The sequence below is a fragment of the Elgaria multicarinata genome, chromosome 11 (genome assembly GCF_023053635.1).
Source record: "Elgaria multicarinata webbii isolate HBS135686 ecotype San Diego chromosome 11, rElgMul1.1.pri, whole genome shotgun sequence".
Taxonomy (NCBI): domain Eukaryota; kingdom Metazoa; phylum Chordata; class Lepidosauria; order Squamata; family Anguidae; genus Elgaria; species Elgaria multicarinata.
Window position 1 is genome coordinate 1947052 of NC_086181.1, and position 26521 is coordinate 1973572.

The following is a 26521-nucleotide window of genomic DNA, read 5'->3' on the forward strand; positions in this document are numbered from 1 at the left end:
TGTGAAAGGAAGATGCTGAAGTGGTTCGTGTGCTTAGTTTGAAGTGGCTGTGGAAAGGGAAGCAGTGCAAAGGGAAAGAACAGGTTGCTTACCTGTAACTGTGGTTCTTTGAGTGGTCATCTGTGCATCACACTATGGGCTCTGCGCTTTACTCAGTAGCTGAGTAAAAAACCATTAATAAGGCGGGAACCCCTCCCCCTACCGTCCATTGCGCATGCCTCTACCCGTTCCCGCCTTCCCCTCAGTTCCTTTGCGACAGAGTCGAACCTGGTACCGAGAGGAAAGAGAAGGGGTTTTCTGTATCAAGATTTATGACACCGTAGAGGGGACGGAGGGGGGGTTGTGTGACTGCACAGATGACCACTCAAAGAACCACAGTTACAGGTAAGCAACCTGTTCTTCTTCTTCGTGGTCTCTGTGCATCACACTATGGGCGATTACCAAGCTATGCACTTACCGGAGGAGGGTCGGTGTCATTGTAGGACTGCAGAAAGGACTGCCCTGCCAAAGGAAGAGTCGTTCCGAGAGTGGATGTCGACATTATAATGCTTGACAAATGTCAGGGGGCGCGACCAAGTAGCTGCCTTGCAGATGTCAATGAGTGGAACTCCCCTGGCGAAGGCTGTGGATGTAGCCAGACTTCTGGTAGAATGCGCTCTAACTCCACTTGGGGGCTCGAGTCTTGAAAGTTGGTACGCAAGATGTATGGTACGTGCTATCCAGCCTGCGAAGCGTTGTGAGGATACTGCTTGACCCTTTTGATTGCCTCCATAACAAATAAAGAGTTTGTTGGTGTTACGAAAAGACTGTGTCCTGTCTTTATAAAAAGCAAGTGCTCGTCTGACATCGAGGCAATGTAATCGCTTTTCAAGGGAGGTGGTGGGGGAAGGAAAAAAGGCAGGTCGGATAATCGGCTGATTAATGTGGAATTCCGAGTCCACTTTAGGGAGAAAGGCAAGGTCTGGGTGAAGGACGACTTTGTCAGTATGAAAAACTGTGAGCGGTGGGTCAACGTGGAGTGCACAGAGTTCGCTTGCTCGACGCCCAGATGCTATGGCAACTAGGAAGGCTACCTTCCATGTGAGTAGGTGAAGAGATGCAGTGGCAAGTGGTTCGAAGGGCTTAGTGGTGAGAGCATTGAGGACTACAGAAAGACTCCAAGCTGGATATATAGGTTTAATTGGTGGGACTAGGTTCATCAGGCCTCGGAGGAATCTTTTTACCACTGGAGTGGAGAACAGGGTTCTGCTCTGAATTTCACCTCTATGGGCTGATATTGCCGCGAGGTATACTCTAATGGAAGTGTATTGGAGCCCTTTGGAGTACAGGTGGTGGAGGAAAAGGAGGACGTCCTTTACTGAGCAGTGTTCCGGCTGGAAAGAATTGGCAGCAGCAAAGGTGGAGAACGATGCCCACTTCCACAAATAGGAGCGTCTAGTGGATGGTTTTATAGATGCTGATAAGATTTCTTTGATAGCTGTAGGAAGATTTGAGATGGAGGGAGGCTCAGTCAGGTGCTGTGTATCCTCCATGCTGAGAGGTTGAGAGTGTGTAGGTCCGGGTGGTGGATCTGGCCTTGGTTGCAGGATAGGAGAGATGGGATGAGTGGTAGAGTATAAGAGTTCTGTTCTGCTATGCGGAGAAGAGGGGAGAACCAAGTCTGCCTGGGCTATCGAGGAGCAACTACCATGCAATCCGTGTTGTCTGTGATTATCTTGGCTATGACCTTGTGTAGCAGGGGGAAAGGAGGGAATATGTAGAGGAGGGAACCGTGCCAATTGTGGAAGAATGCATCCCCCTTGGAAGCAGTCCCTACACTCCCCCTGGAGCAATAGGCTTTGCAGGCCTTGTTTTCCTCGGTAGCAAAGAGGTCCACAGCTGGTTGGCCCCAACGTTGGAAGAGGTATTGTGCCACCGAGGTTGAAAGTTTCCACTTGTGGTGGATGTGGATCTGGCGGCTGAGTGAGTCCACTAGGCAGTTGTCTGTGCCAGCGATGTGAAGTGCAGTAAGGTGTATTCCCCTTGGGATAGTCCAGTTCAGCAATTGTAGGGTGAGATTGACCAGCTTTGGGGAGCAGGTACCTCCCTGTTTGTTGATATGCCACAAGACTGTGGTGTTGTCTGTAAGGACCTGAACATGCTGGTTCAAGATGTTCGGGTTCGAATGCTAGCAGGGCTTTTCTGACCGCTTCGAGTTCTAGGAAGTTGATATGGTTTTGCGCTTCCCGTGGTGACCATCGGTTTTGGATCTGGAGGGGGCCACAATGGGCTCCCCAGCCTATGGTGGAGGCATCTGTGGTGAGGACTCGTGAAGGCGGTATTGGTTGGAATGGAACTCCGTGGAGGAGGTGGCGGGGCTTTGTCCACCACTGGAGGGATTGAGCTGTTTTCTGTGGAAGAAGGAGGAAATGCAACTTGGGGTTGCGGTGTCTGTCGAAGCATCGGAGGAACCACAGCTGTAGAGGTCGCATGCAGAACCTGGCCCATTCGACTACCGCCACAGTCGACGCCATGTAACCCAGGAGGCGTTGAATGGAATGAGCCGAAGTGCGAGTGGTTGACATCATCGCCTGTGCCCTTTTTATCAGGAGTCAGGATCGTTTGTGGGGGAGATAGGCCCTTGCCGACGGTGAGTCGAGCCAAGCTCCTATGAAAGTTATTGACTGAGTCGGTTGAAGAACGGACTTCTCGCGGTTCACACACAGGCCGAGATCGTTGAGCAGATCGAGGGTGATCGAGATCTGGCTTTGAAGATGTTGTTTCGAGTTCGCGACGAGGAGCCAGTCGTCTAAATACGGGTAAATCTCGACACCGAGTAGACGAAGGTGTGCACAGACGACAGCCATGCATTTGGTAAATACTCGCGGGGCAGTCGCGAGGCCAAAAGGTAGGACGCAGAATTGGTAGACATGTGTGCCGATGGTGAAGTGTAGAAAATGGTGACAAGATTCGTGGATGGTAATATGAAAATATGCGTCTTTGAGATCGACGACGGCAAACCAAGCATTTCTCCTTAAGAACTGTAGGGTGGATTGTAAGGTGGTCATTTTGAATTTTTGGGGGCGTATGAACGCGTTGATGTCTCTTAAGTCCAATATGGGTCTGAGACCCCCATCCCGCTTTGGTACTGTGAAGTACCGAGAAAAAAAGCCTTTTTCTGTTAACTCTGTGGGCACTTTCTCGATTGCTCCTTTGTGTAGCAAGGTGAGGGCTTCTTGGATAAGTATCTTTGATGGTGTTGTATACTTCACAGTACCGAGGGGAGGGAGGGTCTCGAACTCGATTATGTATCCTGTAAGGACGATGTTTAGAACCCATGAGTCGGTGGTAATTCTTTCCCATGCATGGAAGAATGGTGCCAGTCGATTCCGAAAGAGATGGTATTGGGATTCTGGTGTGGCGTCAAAAACGGCATTTAGAGAAACTATCCCCCTTTTTCTGTGTTTTGAATTTATTTGGGGGAGTAGTCGTCTTCCTCTGACAGGTTTGAGAGGATTGGAATCTCGGTGTCCTGTCAAAGGGCTGTTTTTGTGCATAGGGCTGGTATTGACGAAACCAGCGGCGGGGTCTTTGAGATTGCTGTTGCTGTTGTTGTTGCAGACCAAGGCCCATCTTTTTGGCCGTTGTTCTTGCTTTTTGGACATTGTCCATTTGCTTATCGGTCTTTGAGTTGAAGAGGCCATCCCCATCGAAAGGAAGGCTTTCAATATGTGACCGTGCCTCTGGTGTAAGGCCAGCTGACCTGAGCCAAGCATGGTGTCGAAGGGCTACTGCGCCTGTCATGAGTTTGGAGTAGCAATCTGTTTGGTGTCTAGTAGAGTTGATTTGGAGTCTAGAAAGTTTAGATGCTTGAGCCTGGAAGACTCGCACAAGTTCTCTTTGGTCTTCTGGTAAGTAGTCACATAGGGACCCTATTTTGTCCCACAGGAGCAACTGGTAGCGTGCCATAAGCGCTTGGTAGTTAGTGACTTGAAGTCCCAGTGCTGATGCAGAATAGGTGCGGCGGCCCATGAAATCTAGTCTGCACCCTTCTTTATCAATGGGGGAGGAATGAGCCTTTTGCGATCTGGAGTGAGAAGATTCGACAATTATAGAATTTGGTTTTGGATGCGAGAATAGGAAGTTTACATCCTTATTTTGAACTCGGTACATAGATTCCAGTCTGTGTGATGTCGGTGAAATTAATGAAGGGGACGTCCATGTCTGCTTAAAGGTCTGTAGTAATATGGGTGAGAATGGAATTTCTATTGAATCATAGAATCATAGAATAGCAGAGTTGGAAGGGGCCTACAAGGCCATCGAGTCCAACCCCCTGCTCAATGCAGGAATCCACCCTAAAGCATCCCTGACAGAGGGTTGTCCAGCTGCCTCTTGAATGCCTCTAGTGTGGGAGAGCCCACAACCTCCCTAGGTAACTGATTCCACCGTCGCACTGCTCTAACAGGCAGGAAGTTTTTCCTGATGTCCAGTCGGAATCTGGCTTCCTTTAACTTGAGCCCGTTATTCCATGTCCTGCACTCTAGGAGGATCGAGAAGAGATCCTGGCCCTCCTCTGTGTGACAACCTTTTAAGTATTTGAAGAGTGCTATCATGTCTCCCCTCAATCTTCTCTTCTCCAGGCTAAACATGCCCAGTTCTTTTAGCCTCTCTTCATAGGGCTTTGTTTCTAGACCCCTGATCATCCTGGTTGCCCTCTTCTGAACACGTTCCAGCTTATCTGCATCCTTCTTGAATTGTGGAGCCCAGGGGGGGCGGAGCTTGGCGGCCATGGAGCTGGTAAGAGTTTCTTAACTTTCTAACCGGCCACGCCGGAAAAGTCAATTATCTCCTTTTAAAAGGGCATAAATTTCAAAGGAACACGACGGAAAAGGACTATAAATATTAATTGTTGATGTTGCTGATAATGGTGTAAAGTTGAAATGATTTAAAAGTGAGAAATTTGAAGCGGTTGGAGAGCTGTACAACGTCTCTAGTTGAAAGTGAAAGAGACTGCTGTGTGCTGGGAAGTGCACGGCAGTTAATTGCTTGTTATTGTTAGAGACGTGGACTTGATTTATGGCAAATCTCACTTTTTATTGGAAAGCGAAGAGCTGTTAATTACCGGCTTTACAGAGTGAAAGCAACCCAGGCATAGACTGACGGACGGTGTGCTAATTTGAGATTATAGGGGGGGAAATGAACTGCAGCATTTGGAGCACTTGCAACATTTGGGGAGGGGAGACGACTGCTTGATACTGTTGGAACTGTGTTTTATGGTTGTTCGATCTCCCCCAGCAAATGCTGTCTTGATATATGGTGAAATTCCCCCACCGCAGAGAAGAAAGAGTTATTAAGTATTGAAAAGCACAGAGAGATAAAAATAGCCTGGGCAAGACGGGGAGCCGGGACTTAAGAAAGAGATTTATGCCCTATGTCGAATATAAAAAGAAAAATTAAAACGGAATTTGCAAAAGTTACGTGGTCAAGGAAACGACCCAGTAATCACAACCTCCCTCATTTGGAAAAATTGGCTTCGGAAGAAGAACAGGGAGATACAGACACAGCAGCAGAAGATACTAAAATGGCGGAAGGTGGAAAATCAGCTGGCAGCCAGCCAGCCACCTTAGCTGAAATCAAGAGTGTTATTGCAGAAAACAATGTAACCATTTTTTAAAAAAATGGACCAGCAAACAGAAAAATTAGACAAGCGGATGATTGTGTTGGCTGATAAAATAGCACAGAACGTCAAGAGTATAAAGGATTTGGAGGCAGGAGCAGACCTGATCGAGAAGAGACAGGAGGCTTTTGAAAAACTGTCCGATGTGCAATTCCAGGACCATGAATTAAGGCTGATAGCTTTAGAAGATCAAAATTGTCGTTCATCACTTCGTATAAAACATTTAATTCAAATTCAAGGAGAAAATTTGCGAGATATAATTCTGCAGTGGTTCAAAGAGATGATGCCTGATTTGGAATTAGAGGACTGTGATCTGGACCGAGTCCACAGAGTGGGGGGGGCAAAATTATAGAGGAGCTACCAAAGATATTTTGGTGAAATTTGGCAATTATTATAAAAAAGAGCAAGTTATGAAGAAATTGAGATCTATGGCCCTGCTACAGTATAAAGGCAAATCAGTGCAAATTTATAATGATCTTTGTCAGCACACATTGAATTGGAGACGCAGTGTCAAGCCGATAACAGAAATATTAGTGAAGAAAACAATAAAATATGCTTGGGGTTTTCCTGTATTTTTAAGATTTACATATGGTGGGGGAGAGCACAGAGTAACCTCTTTGGATCAGGGAAAGGAGTTGCTGAAGAGCTTGGGTCTGTATGAGGAAGCAAGTGTGACTGAAACAGGCGGTGGGGAAGTGAGGCTGGGGCATCTGGGATGTAATAGAATTGTTAACTGCATTATGAGGTAATTGTAGATAGAAATGTTAAGCATAGAGACCTTGCCGGCCAGGCGCAGCACTGCCTCCCCCCTCCCCCTAAAGTAGATGGCTGGAGTGTTAGACTTACGGGGATTTGGGGGTGGGAAGAGGTGGGGGGAGGGGTGGGGGGGAAGGGGGGATGGTGTGGGTTAGAGTAAGGGGTTTGAGGGTTTTGTTATGGTGTTTGTGTTTTTATGTATGTGAATTTGAGTTACAGAGCACAAGGGATCGGAAGAGACATCAAAAGGGCGAATATGGATAAAAAAATAAAAGTATCAACACTCAATGTTAAAGGTTTGGGGGCAGTCGTGAAAAGGAGGAGAATAGAACAAATGTTTAATAAGGAAGGATCTGACATTATTATGATGCAAGAAACACATCAAGGGTACGAAAATGTAAATATGATAAGGACAAAGTGGTTAGCTTATTATGAAAAGTCATTGGGGACTTCAAAAAAAATGGAGTGGCCACTTTGATTTTAAAAAAAAGTGATTTATATTAGAAACCATAAAAAAGGATGATAGTGGTAGATATCTTATGATAAAAGGTAAAATTGAAGGAAAGGTATATACATTGATTAATGTTTATGCCCCAAATGAAAGACATAGAGAGTTTTTTATAAAATTATTTAAAGAAATAGAAGAATTCAAGGAGGGGTATGTTATCTTAGCTGGGGATTTTAATATGGTTATGGATAATAGATGGGACAGGTCAAACCCCACTAACGTTGAAAAGAGGAATGATATCACTATATTGAATAAATTAGTAAAAGAAAATGATTATGTGGATTCTTGGCGTCTACTTAATGGGGCTAAGCCTGGGTTTTCATATTACTCCCCAGTTCATCATACATACTCCAGGATAGATCACATATTTGTCTCAAAAGTTTTTGCAACTAAGATTTGTAAAATGGAAATGGGGGTAATAAAGGTAACAGACGCATTGTTAAGTTTAGAATTTGCAATTAAGAAGAATTACAAAGAAGCGTACAGGTGGAAAATGAATATAAAAATATTGAAATATAATAAAGTGGTAGAAAAAATTCAGAGGTAATTGTCAGAGTCCTGGGAAATTAATGAAAAGGGAGGAACAGCTGGGTCAGTCATTTGGGACACCATGAAGGCTGTAGTAAGAGGAATCTGTATTAGAGAAATGTGTAACTTAAAAAGACAACAGCATGCAGAGCAGGAGAAGTTAGAAATAGAAATTAGGAGTTTGGAGGAAGAATATTGGCAGGGTAAAAATAAATATAAATTAATAGAAATACAAGCTAAGAAGAAACAATTAGAAAATTTAAATTTAGAGGAAGTTCAAAAAAATTTAATGTATATGAAAAGGGAGTATTTTGAAAATAGTAATAAGAATTCTAGATTGCTTGCCAGACTCACACAAAAGGAAAAAGCGAGAAATGGGATAGGAGCATTGAAGGATAATCAAGGGAATTATTGTCATTCAATGAAGGATAAAATAAAAAAAATTCAGAAATTTTATCAGGAATTATATAAGGGTAAAGAAATTCAAAAAAAGAAGTTGGAGGACTATATAGGAAGGTATATAAAGAAGGGAATAAAAATAGTACAAATGGAGAAGGTAATTGATAATTTGAAAGTGGGTAAATCACCGGGAGCAGATGGTTTAGGATCAGAATACTATAAGGTTTTTAAGGAGTTTTTAGTTCCGAAATTATTGAAACTGTACAACGCTATATTACAAGGAGAGAAGATACCAGAATCATGGGAACACTCATTGATAATATTAATTCCAAAACCAGACAAAGATTTGACTACCCCTGATTCATATAGACCTATTTCATTAATAAATCAAGATGCTAAAAATTTCCATCTATTTTGGCGAAACGGTTAAATAAATTTATATCAGAATATATAGGAGAAGATCAATGTGGATTTGTGGCGGGGAGACAGATGCATAGTTTACAGGGAAGAGTTTTAAATGTAATACACGCGATAAAAAAATCTAAGATCAAGGCAGGAATTTTGGCATTGGATATTTTTAAGGCTTTTGATTGTGTGAGCTGGCAGTCAGTAAAGATTATTTTAGATAAAATGGGATTTGGAAATAAATTTAAAACTACAATAGAACAGTTATATTCCCAAAATACAGCTGTAGTGGTGGTAAACAATGGACTCACTGAAAAGATACGACTAGCCAGAGGTACAAGACAAGGATGTCCGCTCTCGCCGGTCCTGTTTGTAATGGTTATGGAAGTATTGGCGAACGCAACAAGAGATGATGGAGAGATAGAAGGAATTGGAGATGTAAGGAAAATAAAATTGAATATGTTTGCGGATGACACCCTATTGACTATTAAGAATCCAATAAGAAAAATAGATAGAATTAAACAACAATTGAGAGAATTTGAAGAAGCTACTGGATTAAGAATAAATTGGTCCAAATCAGAGATGATTTTGTTTAATTACACTAAGAAGGAAGAAAAGGAATGGGAACGAAAGGGAATAGAAATGAGAGTTAAGGAACACATTAGATATTTGGGAATTAAAATTACAAAAAATTTAGATAATTTAGAAAAGGAGAACTTAACGAGGTTAAAAAAAGAGGTATTAGAAAAATTGGAAAAATATAAAAGACTAAATTTATCCTGGTTTGGAAGAATAGCATTAATAAAAATGAAGATTTTAGCAAAGATTAATTTTGTGTTTAGGATGTTACCAATAAAAATTTCAGAAGTTGAGATAAAAAGTTGGCAAAATATTATTAACAAATATTGTAACGGAGATAAGAAAGCGAGGGTAAATAAGAATAAATGGTATTTAAGCCAAAAAAAGGGAGGATTGGGTCTCCCAAATATAAAATTATACTATGTAGCAAACAGGTTAAGACATATTGTAGAAGCAATTATAGGAGTAGGAGATTTAGATTGGATGGAGGATAAAATTACTTGTAATGTAGAGATGAGTTTGGAAAATGTTTTTTTTAAGGAAGGAGGGAGAAAGTGGGTTGAAAGTATAGATAATCCACTCCTGAGGTCTCAATGGGAAATTTGGAGAAAAGTTAAAGGGAAGCTGCTTCCGAGCAACTCTCCCTTGTCACCGGTAATAATGTTAAAGAATTTCCCAGAGGAACTGAAGGGTAGATTAAGTAAAATATTAAAAGAGAAAAATAAAATGAAATTAAAGGATTGGTTAAGAGATATAAATACAAGAGAAGATATGGAAGAGCTGTTAAAGGAGAAAAAATTATCTTGGTTAGAGTACAGGCAATTAGAACAGTGGAATAAAAAGTGGATTAAAGAAAATAGAGTTTGTAGAGAAATGACGAAGTTTGAGGAGTTAATAGTTAAAAAGGAAAAATGTAAAGGAGGAAGTTTAGTCTTAAAAGGGTTAATGAGCGAAATATATAAAATATTGTTAGAAAAAGGGCTAATGGATAGTTCAGGAAAAATGGTATGGGAGACAGATTTGAAGGTACAAACAGGGCGACAGAGCTGGGAGGGACTGTGGAAAGAAAGAGTGTTGAGAAGTATGTCAGTGAGAATAAAAGAGAATTACTTTAAAATTTTGTGGAAGTGGTACCTAACCCCGATTAGATTGAATAAGATAAATAATCAGCATTCAGCAAATTGTTGGAGAGGTTGTGGGGGAAAAGGAACGTATTTACATATGTGGTGGGAATGCAAATATGTACAAAGATTATGGAAGATGGTGTTTCTTGAAATTGAAGAAATAGTGGGAATGAAAATAGAACAAACACCAAAAATTGCATTACTGTCACTATTTGAAGACTTAAAATGTGGGAAAGAAATTAAAGAATTGATATCGAGTTTGCTGACTGCAGCACGATTGATGGTAGCTAGGAACTGGAAGATTCAGGGGGAATATTCTACTGAAGAATTGTATAGAGAAGTTTGGGATATAGCTATTAATGATAAATTGACTTGTAATATTAACTGGAGGAAACGTATAACTAAAATAAATGAGTTTGAAGGAATTTAGAAACAGTTCCTAATATTTGTGTTTTCTAAGGGAAGTGGGAAACCGCCAGCGGAAGAAAGCATGAGATTTTGGAAGCAGGAATAGATCCCGAGGTGGGGGGTGCACTTATATGTTAAGAATGATTATATTGTATGATAGGATAGGTTATAGTTAATATTTACTCGATATATATGTATTCAACATTTATTCAAAATGTATGTAGTATGTTGTGTTGTTGTTTCTTTTTTGTAAGATGTTTTAATTTGTGGTAAATAAAATTTTAAAAAAGAAAAGAATTGTGGAGACCAGAACTGGACGCAATACTCTAGATGAGGCCTAACCAGGGCCGAATAGAGAGGAACCAGTACCTCACGTGATTTGGAAGCTATACTTCTATTAATGCAGCCCAAAATAGCATTGGCCTTTCTTGCAGCCATATCGCACTGTTGGCTCATATTCAGCTTGTGATCTACAACAATTCCAAGATCTTTCTCGTTTGTAGTATTGCTGAGCCAAGTGTCCCCCATCTTGTAACTGTGCATTTGGTTTCTATTCCCTAAATGTAGAACTTGGCATTTGTCCCTATTAAATTTCATTCTGTTGTTTTCAGCCCAGCACTCCAGCCTATCAAGATCACTTTGAAGTTTGTTTCTGTCTTCCAGGGTATTAGCTATCCCACCCAATTTGGTGTCATCTGCAAATTTGATCAGCGTTCCCTGCACCTCCTCGTCCAAATCATTAATAAAAATGTTGAAGAGCACTGGGCCCAGGACTGAGCCCTGCGGCACCCCACTCGTTGCCTCTCCCCAGTTTGAGATGGTTCCATTGATAAGTCCTCTTTGAGTCCGATTCTGTAGCCAACTGTGGATCCACCTAATAGTTGTTCCATCTAGCCCACTTTTAGCTAGTTTGTTAATCAGAATATCATGTGGTACTTTGTCAAAAGCTTTGCTGAAGTCAAGATCTATGACGTCCACAGCATTCCCACAGTCCACAAGGGAGGTTATCCTATCAAAAAATGAGATCAAATTAGTCTGACAGGATTTGTTCCTGACAAATCCATGTTGGCTTCTAGTAATCACTGCATTGATTTCAAGGTGTTTACAGATTGACTTCTTTATAATCTGCTCCAGAATTTTGGTGTCGATGCCTCTGAGTATACAGCATCAAAGAAAGGGTCCTGTATTTGCTCCTGATGTTGTTGAGCATCTACCCCTAGGGCAGTAGCCATGTAGAGGATTTGTTCTGCAAATGAACCCATGTCTTCCGATGGGGAGAGGCGATCTTTTGTACCAACTTCGTCATCTGGTGATGGTAGAGATGGTGGGAGGGTTGATGCAGATGATGAGTCTGATTCATAGCCTTCTTGAGAGACATGCCCAGTCGGTAGCGCAGGATATGCTTCTTCTTGCGATTGTGGTGGTAGCGAGATAGAGCAGGTAGGTGTAAGAGGTAAGGATAACTCCTGACGAGGCGGAGGGTGAGGTCTGTGTCTATCTAGATAGGAATCAGGGTATGGATCCCTATCATAGTGTGGGTAGTCTCTGGCATAGCGATATTCTGAATGTCGGTCCCAATCGTGGGGAGGTGATCTAGATCGACCTAAAAAATTGCCATAATAATAGTGGGGGTAATGCTCTCTGTATGGTGACGAGGAGCGAGACCTCGAAGGTGGTCTTGGAGAATGTTGGCGTCGATGATAAGATTCAGAGGAGGGCTGCGTTATCCCTGCGTCTGTCGGTCTTGAGCATTCCCTATCGGGCGTAGGGCATTGGGGAGAGAGTTGCGTATGGCCCTGGTCGGTTGAGGACGGTCGGGCTAAAGTTGCAGTGCTAGATGCCCTCCTGGGAGGAGGGGATGGTAATGGCATCTGAGCTGGAGACGAGGGGTCTCTGATTTCACCCTCCGATGCAGTCGAGAGGAGTTCAATGGCCGGGCGTTCTACCAGGTTTGAACCCTCGTTTACTGGCAGCGGGTGTGGTGCTGCCGACAAACCCCGCGATGTAAGTGGGCGCTTCTTTTTCTTTTTAGGCTGGGAGTCAGGAGGAGACCTCGGCTTTTTTGCCTTCTTGGAGAGCTTTTTCGCTGTCGACATTGTAAGCGAGCGAGATGGCTCAGGATGCGCCGTCGATACCGAGGGAGCTGTAGATGTCGAAGCTTTCGGTATCGATACGGAGGAGGCGGCCATTAGTGGTTCTCTAGGAATAGGTGTGTCCACAGATAGGAGCGTTTTCTTCCACAATTCCACTTTTAGACGATCAGATCTATGTCTTCGGGTTTGTTTAGAGAAAGCCTGGCAATGGTGACAAGCTTCTACAACATGGGCCTCCCAGAGGCAGAGGACACAAAGGGAGTGGTCGTCCGCTGCGGGAAGCTTAGTGCCACAGGGGACACACTTTCTGAACGGGGCCTTAAGGGCCATACAATGTTGAGAAGAAACCATAGTGTGACGCACAGAGACCACGAAGAAGAAGGAGGAAGTTGCAGCAGCAGCTGCAACAGTGGTGGCTCTTGATTGATGGAGAGAGGAAGAAGAGCAGTGGGGGCCCTCGCCACTTGCAAGCTCAGGAGGGCAGGGGGCCTTCCATGTGGCCCTGCACTATACAGAGCATCCCACAAGTGCACCATAACAGAGATGATCCCTTTCACTTCTCCTGGGATTAGAGCGAGAGAGTTGGACATGAGAACTGTCATTCACTTTGTACTATACATCAGAGCATTTGCCACCAAAGTTCCCTGTGACAGGGCCCATCCCTGCAGGGCAGGTTGCAACAGGCATACATTCTGACTGTGATAAGAACAGCCCTGACAGATCAGGGCAAAGGCCTATGTAGTCCAGCATATTGTTTCTCCACAGTGGCTAACCAGATCCCTCTGGGAAGCCCAAAGCATGGCAAGAAGGCCTGCTTTAAAGAAGCAAAAGGTGAATATTCAGCTCTTGCTCTACTAATTTCCAAGTATCGATCTTAAATTCCAAATTCAAATCTTCCATTACATATTATCGCCTAAAATTCAAAGTAAAGTGGAGAGGTCAGCTTGGATTTTAGGAGCTAAAATGTAATGTAAAATAAACTGACAGCTAATGAAAGGCAGCTGATTTCTAAGGTCAAGAAAGGTAGCTTGGTTTACTGATACAACATGTAGTACTACTTACAGTACCTATGTACATAAAAGGGAATTGCCAACATTTCATTGCACTTGAGTGTGACCAGAAAATGAATTCCACGTATGCCAGTAGGGGCTGACTTGGCACATAGGAGCTGACATGGTTTTCATCTCCTATAGAGTTGGTAGAGCAGAAGAGTGGTGTTTTGGAAGCTGGCAATGGTGGGAGGAAGCAGCCATCCTCAGCTTCTGGCATGGGAGGTGTGAGTGCCCCTCAGCTTGTCTACCGGCCCTCAAGTCCATGTTTGGTTTGTATCAAACCGAGGCAATGCCAGGGTTGGATAAGAAGGCCTAGCCCTGCCTCTTGTTCTGCTTGAGTTTCAGTGATGGGCAGGAGGGTGGAAAGTGAGGAAGGAAAAGTAAAGTTTGAGGAAAGGACTCAGACTTCTCATCAAATTTGATGGGCCTTCAGCTAGATTTAAGCATTGTCAGCACGGTGAGGATCGATCACACATCAGACATTTTGATATTTAGTAGTCCCCTAAGAAGTTACTTAGAAGCCACAACAGACCTCAAGTCAGCTGAATCATAACCTTGCTTAGCTGCTCATCTGGTCACCCACTTTATTTCCAAATCAGGCCATGTTACTTTGCACATGCAGTACTCTATTAATAATTGTTGCTCCTCCTCAATGATTAGTGGACTACTAATACTCATACCACTCTCTCTTATCCTTGACATACCTTCCATTAGCTTCATAAAGATAGTAACCCACAGGCCTTCCTTCACTGCTCCATATAATGGGAGGACTTTGGCATGCATCACATCAGTGCATGTTGTTAACTCCTCGGCACGGAAGTGTTTGACTTGCACCTGGAGAAAGTGGAGTAAGGCAACATGGTTCAATCAATATAAAGGTTCTCCTTGGCTTAGAAGAGAAACAATGGCTTTTACATAGAATCAGAAGCCTCAAAAAGCATCATCATTCTAGCCCAATAAGAAAAGATAAGAAAAAACCCACTCACAGGGCCCAAACACAGGAGAAACTGTGTGGACCAGTAGGGAAGTGGAGGATTAGCAAATTGAGAAGGAAACAGACTTCAAAGAAGCCAAGAGACAGAGAGCCCTGAAGAAAGCAGCTAAGAAACAGAAACTAAGTGAAGAATAGACGGAAGAGTCAGAGGCTGGAGGAAAAGACTGAAAGAAAATGCAGAGAATGGCCCATAGTGGGTGAGGGGCGAGGCTATAAACAAAATGCTCACCAAGGGCTTAAAAGACAAGGTGGGAAGAAAAAAGTGAAACGGGAAAGAAGCTGGTTGGGAGAGAGTCAAGGTGACTCAAGGAAGCAGAAACAAGCTGATAATGGACTGAAAAGAAGGGATTTGAAATAACAGTGGTGGGTAGTGGAGGCACAGAGCTAAAGAAAGAAGGGGTCAAAAAGCAAGTGGGGAGCCTAGGAAACTCTGTAGGAGCCTAGGAAAAGGAAGGGCTATGAGCTATTGGCAGGGAATGGAAGCCTTGGAAGATGGAAGACCAGGGAGGCAATGGTGGGGAGGATTGCACACACTGATTTAAACTAGCCCTCCAAATCAGTTTTGTAGGCCTCCAGTAAATAATGAATTGTCCTGAGCCACGAAGATGATGGCTACAAGGAAGTTCAGTGGAGCAAGCTAACTTGAGGCAATATTAGATGACCAATTTCCTTCACCTCAGAAATATAGCCTATGTGGGACCTTTTTATTATTATTATTATTTACCATGGCTATGTCTAAAAGAAAAGCTAAAAAGAAAGCAGATGATATTTCGTTTGGACAAGTACAGAGTCTGCTGATAACAAGAATGACAATATGAATCACTTGTTTGCTTGCTGCTACATAATAGTTGGAGTGAATTTGTATCAGAACACGAGACTGGAAGAACAGGAGGAGAACTCAGAACATGGAAGAATATATCTTGGAAGAGTTTGGCAATTCCAGTCTACAGGAAGTGCCTCCAAATATAGGCACATCAGAGAAATACAATTCTGTAATCTGAACTCCCCAAGCGATCTACTTAGCTCCCTACAGTTCTCCTGAGGAAAATACCAACAAAAATGATCATAGCTGAAGATTCCTGATACAGTTCCATAGTTGAAGCTAAACTGCCTTAGGTCTGGACAATATTTGGATGGAAGGCCACCCAAACACCATGTGTGCTGAAGAAAGGGCTGGAAACAAATAAATCAGCTAACACTGATGATATTAAGTCACATAGGTATTATATGAGGTGGCACAATCAAGTTACTGGAAGAGTTCTCCCACAACCTGCTCCCAATCCCATTTTGCAAGAAAATACTGTTTCTATTATCAGATTAAAGATTACTCTGCTATTATTTAATACTCTTACAATTTTATATATTATCCATGCCACCAGTTGCCTTCAGGAGAGAGAAAATTATATCGTCCCCCACAGACCATTATTTTGGACTTTGTACAAGATTTATTCTACCAACCTAGCTTGCTATACATAACGCCCACACATGGCAGAAGAGTCCACTGTTTGGGGTATTCATGGTTACATGTTCTGGCTTGACCTTGAGATCAGCAACACGTAAGCTATAGCAAAGAGTCTGAGCAGCCGCTGCTCCAATCCTCAGCAGTTCCAATGAAAAGGGAAGCTTTCATTTCCCCATTTTTATTTCTCTTTCCCTTGCCTTAGATACACTTGGGCTCAAAACATTTGCATACCTTTTTGGCTGCACACTGAAAACCCGTCTGTTTGTCCTCCATTTTGTACACTTCCCCAAATGATCCTGTGCCAAGCAAGCCTTGACATTTCATCCAATGAACGTCTTCACGGTACTCATAATCCACTGCTTTAAGTTTCTGAAGATTAGTGAGACAGAGTTTTCTATTTAATTGAAATAATTTTACAGATTTTTTTCTCTACCATCACAAAGACTAGAAACTTCTTTTAAACACAACACCTCATTATATGCAGGAGAGGAGTGATTACATACTTTGTATTCATACCAAATGAGTGGTGTAAAGGCAATGACTTGATCAACCTCCTGCCATTATCATGCTGCATGTTAATTTTATAGAATATAAAATAATCAGGGGAGGAGGTCCATTTCAGAATGGTTTAGAGTGGTTGTTTGAATACATATAATTTGTATTGGTAAGGGCCAAAGGCCATCTAGTCTAGTCTCCTGCCTGTAAAGGTAAGACCACCAATAATCAATGGCCAATGTCTTTCTGGTAATTCCTTTTGCTATTACATCTGAATGGCAGTGGTTCTTTTGATCCCTAGTTCCCTTAGTTCTTGTTTTGGTTCTTCCCCCTCCTCTGTACACCCTGAGACGTTTGATATGTGGGGGAGCTTCTCTAGCAGCATCCAAAGAACACTGAACCTCCAGGTGTCTGAGTATTGTAGATCATTACTTCAACTGTCCGTAGACCTCTAGGTAGCAGCTTCTGCTCGCGCCTACAGGATGTTGAAGGCTTAAATACCTGGGGAAAGAGGACAGGTTGCTTGCAGCTGCTGGGGAGGGAGGGAGGGAGGGCAACAGCAAACACTCACAGGACTCCTCCAATGCAACCCCAACCCTCTCCTGGCCCTTCCCTCCCTTCAAATTGTCTACAAAGCTACATTTGTCTAGCCCATGTGCACTACAAACAGGAAAACTAGATGCACTGCAGAATGGTACCTCTAGAGCAAATAGCGTGAGGTGACCTCACAAGCTCATTGTTCAAAAAGCAGAACAGAAGGAAATCAAAGAGCTTATCTTCAACTGGGTGGGAAATAATTTCAAATACGCCTACGAAGTCTGACAAGAACTGCACTGGCTGCCTATTAGCTACTGAGCCATGTACAAGGTTATGAACGTGGGACCAGAATACCTAGCAGACCACCTTCCTTTATACATATCCAGGTGACTAAGATAAGCAGAGGAAGCCTTGCTGGTCATTCCAAAATTGACAGAACGTCACCACGAAATACCCAGACTATGAGGTTTGTCTGTAGTGGCACCCACCATTTAGAAAAACCCTCCCTTGTGTAATTCAGGAGGCAGAAAAAGTGGCATCATTTAAACACCTTCTGAAGACACAACTGCTCGTTCAGGCTTTTCCTGACCCTTAAGTAATTTAATTATTCTATTCCATCTTACTCCTCCACTTTACTGCTCTTTTATTTGGAAGTGTTTTAATGCTGTGTTTTAATGTTGTATTTTAATGTTGTGAACTGTTGAGAAAATTTTATTATATTCAGCAGTATATAAATATTCAACAGCTGAATTTTTAGGAAGCACTCCCCACACATGTTCTAAAACCACTGTTGTATGACTATGAGGTACAGCAGAGTTGAGTAAAATCCATCACAGCATCCATCCTCGCTCCTCCCCAGGTCCTCCCGATGGTATCCCATCAGCCATTGCTGTGACAAAAAACCCAATCTCAACGGCTCTCCTAGAGCGGCACTCCCTCCTTTCACTGCTCTTTCCAGAGAACTCTGTAGCCAGTGGGAAAAGTCAACTCAATGCAACAGAAAACTCCACGGAGCCCACCACACCACATGCAACACACTTAATGTAGAATCAATGACAGGACAGCCTGCCCAAAGGAACAATCAGCTCTCTCACGGACGTCCAGTTGGTAGTGTGTAATAAGAGTCGAAGGCTGGCCCCATGTCACTGCCTTACAGATGTTGATATTAGTCCAAGAGCCAGGAAGGTTTTATTTACCCCACCGAGTGCAAAAGCTTAGTGAATATTTTTTGTTTATATATGACATAAGTGTCTCAGAAAAGTGAGTCTTACAAAATTCCAGTGGTGGGAGGCTGCGTGATGACATCATCAACATGGCTACCACACTATTATGTAGTTGCCACATTTGAATATGCATAACTTCTCACCCGTTTATGTTACAGAGATGATTTTTTTCCTGAAATGATTCAAATTTAATGACAAATATTCTTTTGTAATTACACATTCTTGTTAACTCCATTAGTTTTGGAGATAATTTTATTTGAAAGTATAAAATCAGTGTTCACATTGGTTATGTATGACGTTTAACCATGATTTACTCAAAAACTATACAACTTTTGAAAGAATACTCAATAACAAAAAAGTTGCATTTTTTAAAGATTAAGAAAATGTATAATAACATGGGGTTTACCCCAACTCTTACGGAATTATGAGTGATATCTCGTTATACGTCCACTTTCTCAGGATTGTATGATTTTACCGTTTATCGTACAGGGCTTTCATTTCAAAAGCATCCACCCTGAATATCTCTCGATCTGATGCACAGATCATTTTGAACATGTTCAACCATGATTTTTACAGTTGAACATGTTCAAAAGTTTTTTTTACAAAATTTCAAACAGGACAAGTATGATGAAATATTTAAAAAGACAATTTATTAGGTTGAATTGTTTTAAGCAATGTTTTTAAAATCTTCAGCAAAAATTTACAATTTACAAAATAAAAACTATGTTATGTGAGAAGGGTTAACAAATAAATTTCATTAGATGTCCTCTTCACTTTCATTGGAACTGCTATCATCACTGTCAAAATCACTTTCCTCATCTTCTTTTTCACTGTCCTCTTCTGTGGCCGTTCCAAGATTTTCAGGGAGTGTTGGACCATCGTACCATTTTATGTGGTACCTGCCATTTTCCAAGTACCAGCAGTGTTTACCAGGATCAAGGACGTTGTCAGGTTTTCTACAATCTGCTCATTTCCACAGCCATGACATGAATTGCTTCTTTTAATTAGATGGAGGCAGCATTGTTGGGTCAATCCCTTTAACTTTGGAGAATGCCTTAGACTGGATCTTAGGTGTTGTTTTCTTCATAAATAGACTTTATCTTACTTCACTATGAAGATATCACAGCAAGTAGCTGCTGAGTGTGGTGATTCTTTAATTTTGGTTCATTACGATCTGCCTGTAGCTAAGCCTGCAATCATGATCCAAAATCAAGAAAGAACTCACAATCCCTTCATTTGCTTTGGATCATTCCACATAGTTAGCCTACTTTGGAGCTGTTGGATACTCTCTTGAAGGTTCAGGTATTGAACATATTCTTTCAGGGAGTGAAATTCTGGCATCTGGTTCAATACAAGGATTTCTCGGAGGAAAGCAATGCAACAGATGCAAATGAGTACACATCTTGTGTTTCCTGTCTCTTGAAAGCTGCCTTTTCTAGAAGTTTACAAAACAACTACAAAACAGTACATTAGGAGAACTTCAAGATCAGGTGAAAAAACTAAATGATGACCTTTCTCAAGATATTTTGGGAATGTTTATTGAAAGCTCAAATATAAAGCAAGTGTATGATGAGTTCAATGAATTCAAAGGGAAAACAAGATCAGGATTTCACAGAAAAACAGCTCAGTTCTATCAACAGTACATTGATCTAATTAACATCTACAAATTCTTCAGCAGAGCCTATAGGACAAGTAACCTTGAAATGTATATGGATGCCATGGAGAAAATGATTCCAGCTTTTTTTTCAGGCAAGAGGCTGAACTATGCTCGATGGATGACGGTGTACCTCCTGAAACTTCTCAACCTAGTAACCAAATCCGCTGAAGTCATATATGCACTTTCTCAAGGCGGTCTAGGCATAAAGTGCTCTAGTAACTCATTCTCTAGGGTACCAGTTGACATGGCACTAGAGCAGATTGTAAATGCTGATGCTGCTTCAAGGTTCACAAGCATCACGGCATTTGCAAACTCAGAAACTGCTAGAGCCCGATGGATGATTACAAGACCATTGAAAAGGGAGATAGTGAGCAGCTTACTTGAAAGCAGTGGAATTACAAAAGCTCCAGATTCATAGCATGATTTGCAACAAGGACGCATTGAAAATGATCACAGAGATATTGAAACAATAATTTCAACCCTGAATAGTTTTTAAAACCCATTTCAAGACTTGGATCCTCCGGCGCCTCTAAGGAACACTTCAACTGGACAGACAATCAATGAAAAAGTCACACTGGATCTTCTTTCATTTTACCCTAAAGGGCAAGAAGCTGCTGAAAAGTTAAAAAAAAATGTATGTGCAAGATCCAAAGAATGTTGAAAAGCCAATGCCCCAAACTGCATCTTCTATTGCATCAAGTAACCTGAAAACCGAACGAAAGAAACTAGAGGTTGCCAAATGCACTTTAGATGCTTTTGGTAAAGTAATTCATATGACAGCTGTTCAAAAATGTGATGTGAAAAAAGTCATTGAGTATCCTCTAACTACTGTGCCATTCTTTCTTGCTCAGAGTGATGGATCAATAAATAAAACAGACAAAAGTAAGTTGATACACAGGCTAGAAAAGTACCAGAATTTAGATGAGGAGCATGATATAACTGCAGGTCAACTTCACATAGATGTGGCTGTATATGATGCAATGTTTGTGTTGCACACTTTGAAGTTCCTGGAAACTTACAGAGCTCTTGCACGTAAATTACTGGAGCACATTACTAGTAGTACACCAGCTAAGGAAGTGCACCTGGTGTTTGACACTTATGGCTATCAAAGTATAAAAAACTATGAACATGGACATGAAATCATACAATCCTGAGAAAGTGGACGTATAACGAGATATCACTCATAATTCCGTAAGTGTTGGGGTAAACCCCATGTTATTATACATTTTCTTAATCCTCTTTAAAAAATGCAACTTTTTTGTTATTGAGTATTCTTTCAAAAGTTGTATAGTTTTTGAGTAAATCATGGTTAAACGTCACACATAACCAATGTGAACACTGATTTTATACATTAAAATGAAATTATCCCCAAAACTAATGGAGTTAACAAAAATGTGTAATTACAAAAAATATTTGTAATTAAATTTGAAACATTTCAGGAAAAAAATCATCTCTGTAACATAAACGGGTAAGAAGTTATGCATATTCAAGTGTGGCAACTACATAATGGTGTGGCAGCCATGTTGATGATGTCATCACGCAGCCCACCACCACTGGAATTTTGTAAGACTCACTTTTCTGAGACACTTATGTCATATATATAAACAAAAAAAATATTCACTAAGCTTTTGCACTCGGTGGGGTAAATAAATCCTGCTCTGGCTCCTGGACGATATGGATACTCCTCTCAGAAATGCTGTTGATGTGGAGATGGCCTGAGTTGAATGAGATCTGACACCATGTTCAATTGTCAGACCCGCAATCCCGTAAGCTAACGTAATGGTGCTGACGATCCAGGCCCCTAAACGCTGTGTCGACACGAGGAATCCTTTCTTTGGACCACCATAGCAGACAAAAAGTCTCTTGGTTTTGCGGAAGGGCTCGGTTCTAGCTTTATAGAAAAGTATGGCCCTTCTTACATCTAATAAATGTAGTTTGGTCTCGACAGGCACGGAGGGTGATGGTAAAAAGGCTGGTAGAACGATATCTGAGCCATAGGGAAATTGGAAACAACCTTCGGTAAGGACACATCTGGGCGAAGGACGACCTTTTCTTTATGAAAGACAAGATACGGCTCATCAACCCATAGAGCGGCTAGATCACTTGCTCTCCGGGCAGAGGTTATCGCCACCAAGAAAGCAACTTTCCACAATAATAGTGTAATATCGGAGGTTGTGATATATTCAAAAGGTTTTGTTGTTAAGGACTGTAATACAACTGATAAGCTCCAAGATAGGGTTACCAACCTTACTGTGGGAGTGAGGTTTTTCAGTCCCCGTAGAAATTGCCACATTATTGGATGGGTAAACAGGGAGAAACCCCGAATAGGACTGCAATAGCTGCTAAATAAACCTTTATAGAAGACAATTTAAGCCCCTTATCATAGAGGGATTGTAAATAGGATAGTATAAATGACAGCAATGCTGTTGAAGGTTGGCTGCCCTTGGACTTGACATACATGGGGGGGGATTCCACTTTGCGTCATATGACTTCTGAGTCATTGGCTTCCGAGCCACAAGCAAGATGGCAGTGATAGAGCCATCAAACTCTCCTATTACAGTTCTATCCTCCACGCAGTCAGATTGAGTGTGTGGGGATCGAGGTGACAAGTGTTGCCTCGGATCCATGGTCAGTAATGTTGGGTAGGTTGGTAATCAAAGAAACTGGTTGTTGCACAGTGTCTTAAGTAGGGTGAACCAGTGTTGATGTCACTATTATGCAGTTCATCCGATTGTGCAAGATCTTTTGCAACGACTTGGGGGTGAGCGGGAATGGTGGAAAGAGGTAGAATATCGTCTCATTCCAGCATATTTGAAAAGCGTCCCCCAACGATAGGTGTCTTATGCCCACTCTCGAGCAGTATTGAGCGCATACATTGTTGCGAGCAGTTGCAAATAGATCAACCTGAGGAGATCCCCATAACTTGAAGACTCAAGACAGGACATGTCGATTGAGTTCCCATTCGTGAGATGTGAAGAGATGTCTGCTCAGGGAATCTGCCAGACGGTTGTCCTTGCCAGCGATATGGAGGGCAGATAGTAGAATGTCCTTTTCTATTGCCCAAAGAAAAATCTCTTAATCCTCTTTAAAAAATGCAACTTTTTTTGCATGAGTGTCAAGGAATGAGTTCCTCCCTCCTTGTTGAAGTACCAGAGTAATGCCATATTGTCCGTAAGTACTCTGACATGATGGCCCGTTAGGTAGGTCTCAAACGAACGCAGGGCTAGATATATTATTATTATTATTATTTGTATTTTTAGACCGCCCAATAGCCGAAAGCTCCCTGGGGGGTTCACAAAAACTAAAAACATTCAAAGTATAAAATAAACAGTATAAAAACATAAGATACACATTAAAAAGTTATTAAAAACATACCACACATGATTAAAACATCTTTAAAATGTCCTTAAAACATTCTAAAATTTCACTGGATAGGCCTGCTGGAATAGATCAGTCTTTATTGCTTTTTTAAACTCTAAAAGACTGTCAAGTTGACGAATCTCCTCTGGCAGGTCATTCCACAATCTGGGGGCAGCAGAAGAAAAGGTCCTCTGGTTAACAGTTGTTAATCTAGTTTTTGCTAGCTGAAGTAGATTCTTCCCAGTGTGTGGGGTGGATTGTATGGGAGAAGGCGATCCTGCAGGTAGCCTGGACCCAAACCATGTAGGGCTTTAAAGGTAATAACCAACACTTTGTACTTCGCCCAGAAACTAATCGGCAGCCAGTGAAGAGATTTTAAAACTAGTGTAATGTGGTCACCTCTACCACAGATAATTTTAGGAAGTTGATATGGAGCCACTTTTTGGATTGTGTCCAAACATCTTGGGCTCGAAAGGAACTGCAATGGACGCCCCAACCAAGGAGGAATGCGTCCATGACTAGCATTCTTGACGTTGGTGTAGGCGAAAAGGGCATGCCGTGCAGCAAGGTGTCCATAGTTGTCTACTGTTTTAGGTTGTTTTGAACTCTCTTTGGAATGGTGAGTCGAAAGGTATGGGCATTGCAGTTGTGGTCGAAGGTTTTGAGGAACCACTTTTGAAGGGTTTTCATATGTAGACGAGCCCACCGGACAACAGTGATGGTAGAAGCCATTAGGCCTAAGAGTTTCTTGACCATGAATGCAGTGGTGTTTCCATTGCGGCGTAGTTTGTGTGCTAGTGTTGACAGCATGAGTGCTCTTTTGCATGGAAGGTAAACCCTCTGCATATTGGCACTGAGGATAGCTCCGCTAAACGAAATCGCTTGAGATGGTACGAGACAAGATTTTTCGGTGTTGACTCTGAGACCTAAGGAATCCAGGAGGTTCATGGTCAGTCGTACCACTATCATGAGTCCTTCCCCTGAAGATGCTACCAGTAGCCAGTCGGCAAGGTACGGGTATACCTCTATTCCATGTAAACGACGGAACGCACAGACAGCCGCCATGCATTTGGTGAAAATTCTTGGGACTGTGGATAGACCGAAAGGTAGTACTTGGAAATGGAACATTTCAGTACTGACTATGAACCTGAGATACCTTTGGTGAATATCTCTGATGGTGATGTGGAAGTATGCGTCCTTCAAGTCTATGGACACGAAACAGATTCCTCAGCAGAGAAGGAGTAAAAGACTCACAAGTGTGGTCATGTGAAATCTCTTGGTTTTCATAAAACGGTTCAGCCGTCTTAAGTCCATTATGGGTTGAAGTCCTCCATCTGCCTTCAGTACTGTGAAGTAACAGGAAAAGAACCTGTTTCCAATAAGGATGTACACCTGAATGGCACCCTTTGTGAGGTTTGTTGTTTCTGTTGTTAAAGTTTCTGATGGAGGAGTTATGCTCATGGTACCGAGGGGAGGGAGGACTTGGAATTCTATAAGGTACCCGAATTGGATGATTTCTAGGATCCAGCTGTTGGTTGTGATGAACTGCCAATTTGGGAGGAATATGGAAAGGAGGATTCCAAAAAGCTGAGTTCTTTGCCGGGACAAGGAAATGTTGAAGAAGTCAAAGGTGCCGCTTTTGCCCCGGTCAGGTTTTTGACGGTTTTGTCGGGAACCTTGCTGTTTCCTTCGAAGTTGTTGGTTACAGCAAGGACATTCCATATACTGGTGAGGGTTATAGTATGGTTGCAGTCTCGTCCAACGACATTGGTGATTGATCAGTTGCTGGACCTGTTGCGACAATCCTATTTTCTTAGCTGTTGATTTGGCCTTCTGTATTGCCTCCATTGTATCATTGGTGCCCAAATTGAAAAGACCCTCTCCATCAAAGGGAAGGTCTTCAATTCTTGACCTTGCTTCGGAAGTAAGTCCTGCAGGCATGGCAACGTAGGGCTATTGCTCCTACCATAGCTTTGGCACCACAATATGTTAGATGGCGTGTGGTATTAAGTTGTTGATGGGACAGGCGTAGGGCCTCAGTTTGAAAAACCCTGGAGAGTTCTTTTTGTTCCTCCGGGAGGTGATTACATAGTGTGTCCATTTTCTCCCATAAAAAAAGTTGATACCAGGACATCATTGCAAGGTAGCCTGCCACTCTGAGTCCCAAAGCCGTAGAGGAATAGATTCAGCAACCTAAAAAATCTAATCGTCGCCCTTCTTTATCTGCAGGAGAAGCATGAATTTTTTGGCTTTTCCTTTGCAATGACTCAAATATTATTGAATTGGATCTGGGGTGTGTGAAAAGGAACCCCGCATCCTTCTCTTGCACCCTATAAACTGCCTCCAAACGTCTTGATTTCGGTCCCATAGTTGCAGGGGCTTTCCAGGACTGCTTTACCGTATGAAGCAAAGTAGGGAGAAACAGAATCAAGACAGGAGTTGCTGCCTCTGTGTATACGGCATTGAAGACTGGATCATTTCTCTTTTCCGGTGGCTGCTGGGTTTCAATACCCAGGGACTGGGCCATCTGAAATATTGGTCAGTGAAATGGTAGGTATCCTCCGAAGGAGAAGCCCCCTCTTGAGTAGTTGCAACATGGTCTGGTGACGGTATAGACAGGGCTATGGTTGAATAAGAAGTATCTGATTGGTAATCTTTGTCTAAACACAGAGAAGTTGGTCTCATAGGTCAATCAGATTCTCTGTTTCCTGACTGTTGTTCTATGTCCCTGTTAGGTTCAGTTTCCACACGATCCCACACGAAAACGGGGCTGGTACTTGAATCACACAGCTGAGATATGTTACTGGCCACCGTTGCGTCCCTAGCTGAGGGTTCTCGATGTCAATGATGAGACCTAGCGGGTTCATCTGACAGTGGCATTGGTCTCGGTTTCAGTACCGACGTCAACAATGGCTCTGTATGGTGAGCATTGTCATCCAGAGGAGGTCGTGATAACGAGGCTGAAGGAGCTGATCAGTATTGAGGCGAGACTGCCGGATATTGTGACAAGCATTCAGAAAAATACTGAGATCGGTCGTTGTATTGAGTTGGTCCATGATGCCAGTCTGGATACTGATACGATATTCAAGGGGGCACCGACCCTGTCCTGGAAGCTGGGGTATCGAGTTTCTGTTGACCTGGTGTAATTTGCTTGATCCTGAGAATCACAAAAATGTGATGCGAGTGACTGTGGGGAGTGATTTCTCCTTCGGTCCCGTAGGTCATAATCTTGAGCCTCTTGGACTTCTTGAATCACTCCCATTTTTGAAGGGGATGTGCCCCTTA

The 26521-nt window shown here is 42.4% G+C and overlaps 1 protein-coding gene across 1 annotated transcript in view; it reads right to left on the reverse strand.

The window, feature by feature from the left end:
• The window catches only part of MAP3K14 (mitogen-activated protein kinase kinase kinase 14), a 102590-nt gene that overhangs the window by 41381 nt on the left and 34688 nt on the right, over window positions 1-26521 (reverse strand). The window contains exons 6-7 of the mRNA XM_063138468.1: window positions 16196-16333; window positions 14213-14342 (exon numbers count right to left, since the gene is read on the reverse strand). Of these exons, the coding sequence (XP_062994538.1) occupies window positions 14213-14342; window positions 16196-16333 (268 nt within the window). The remainder of the gene's footprint in view (window positions 1-14212; window positions 14343-16195; window positions 16334-26521) is intronic.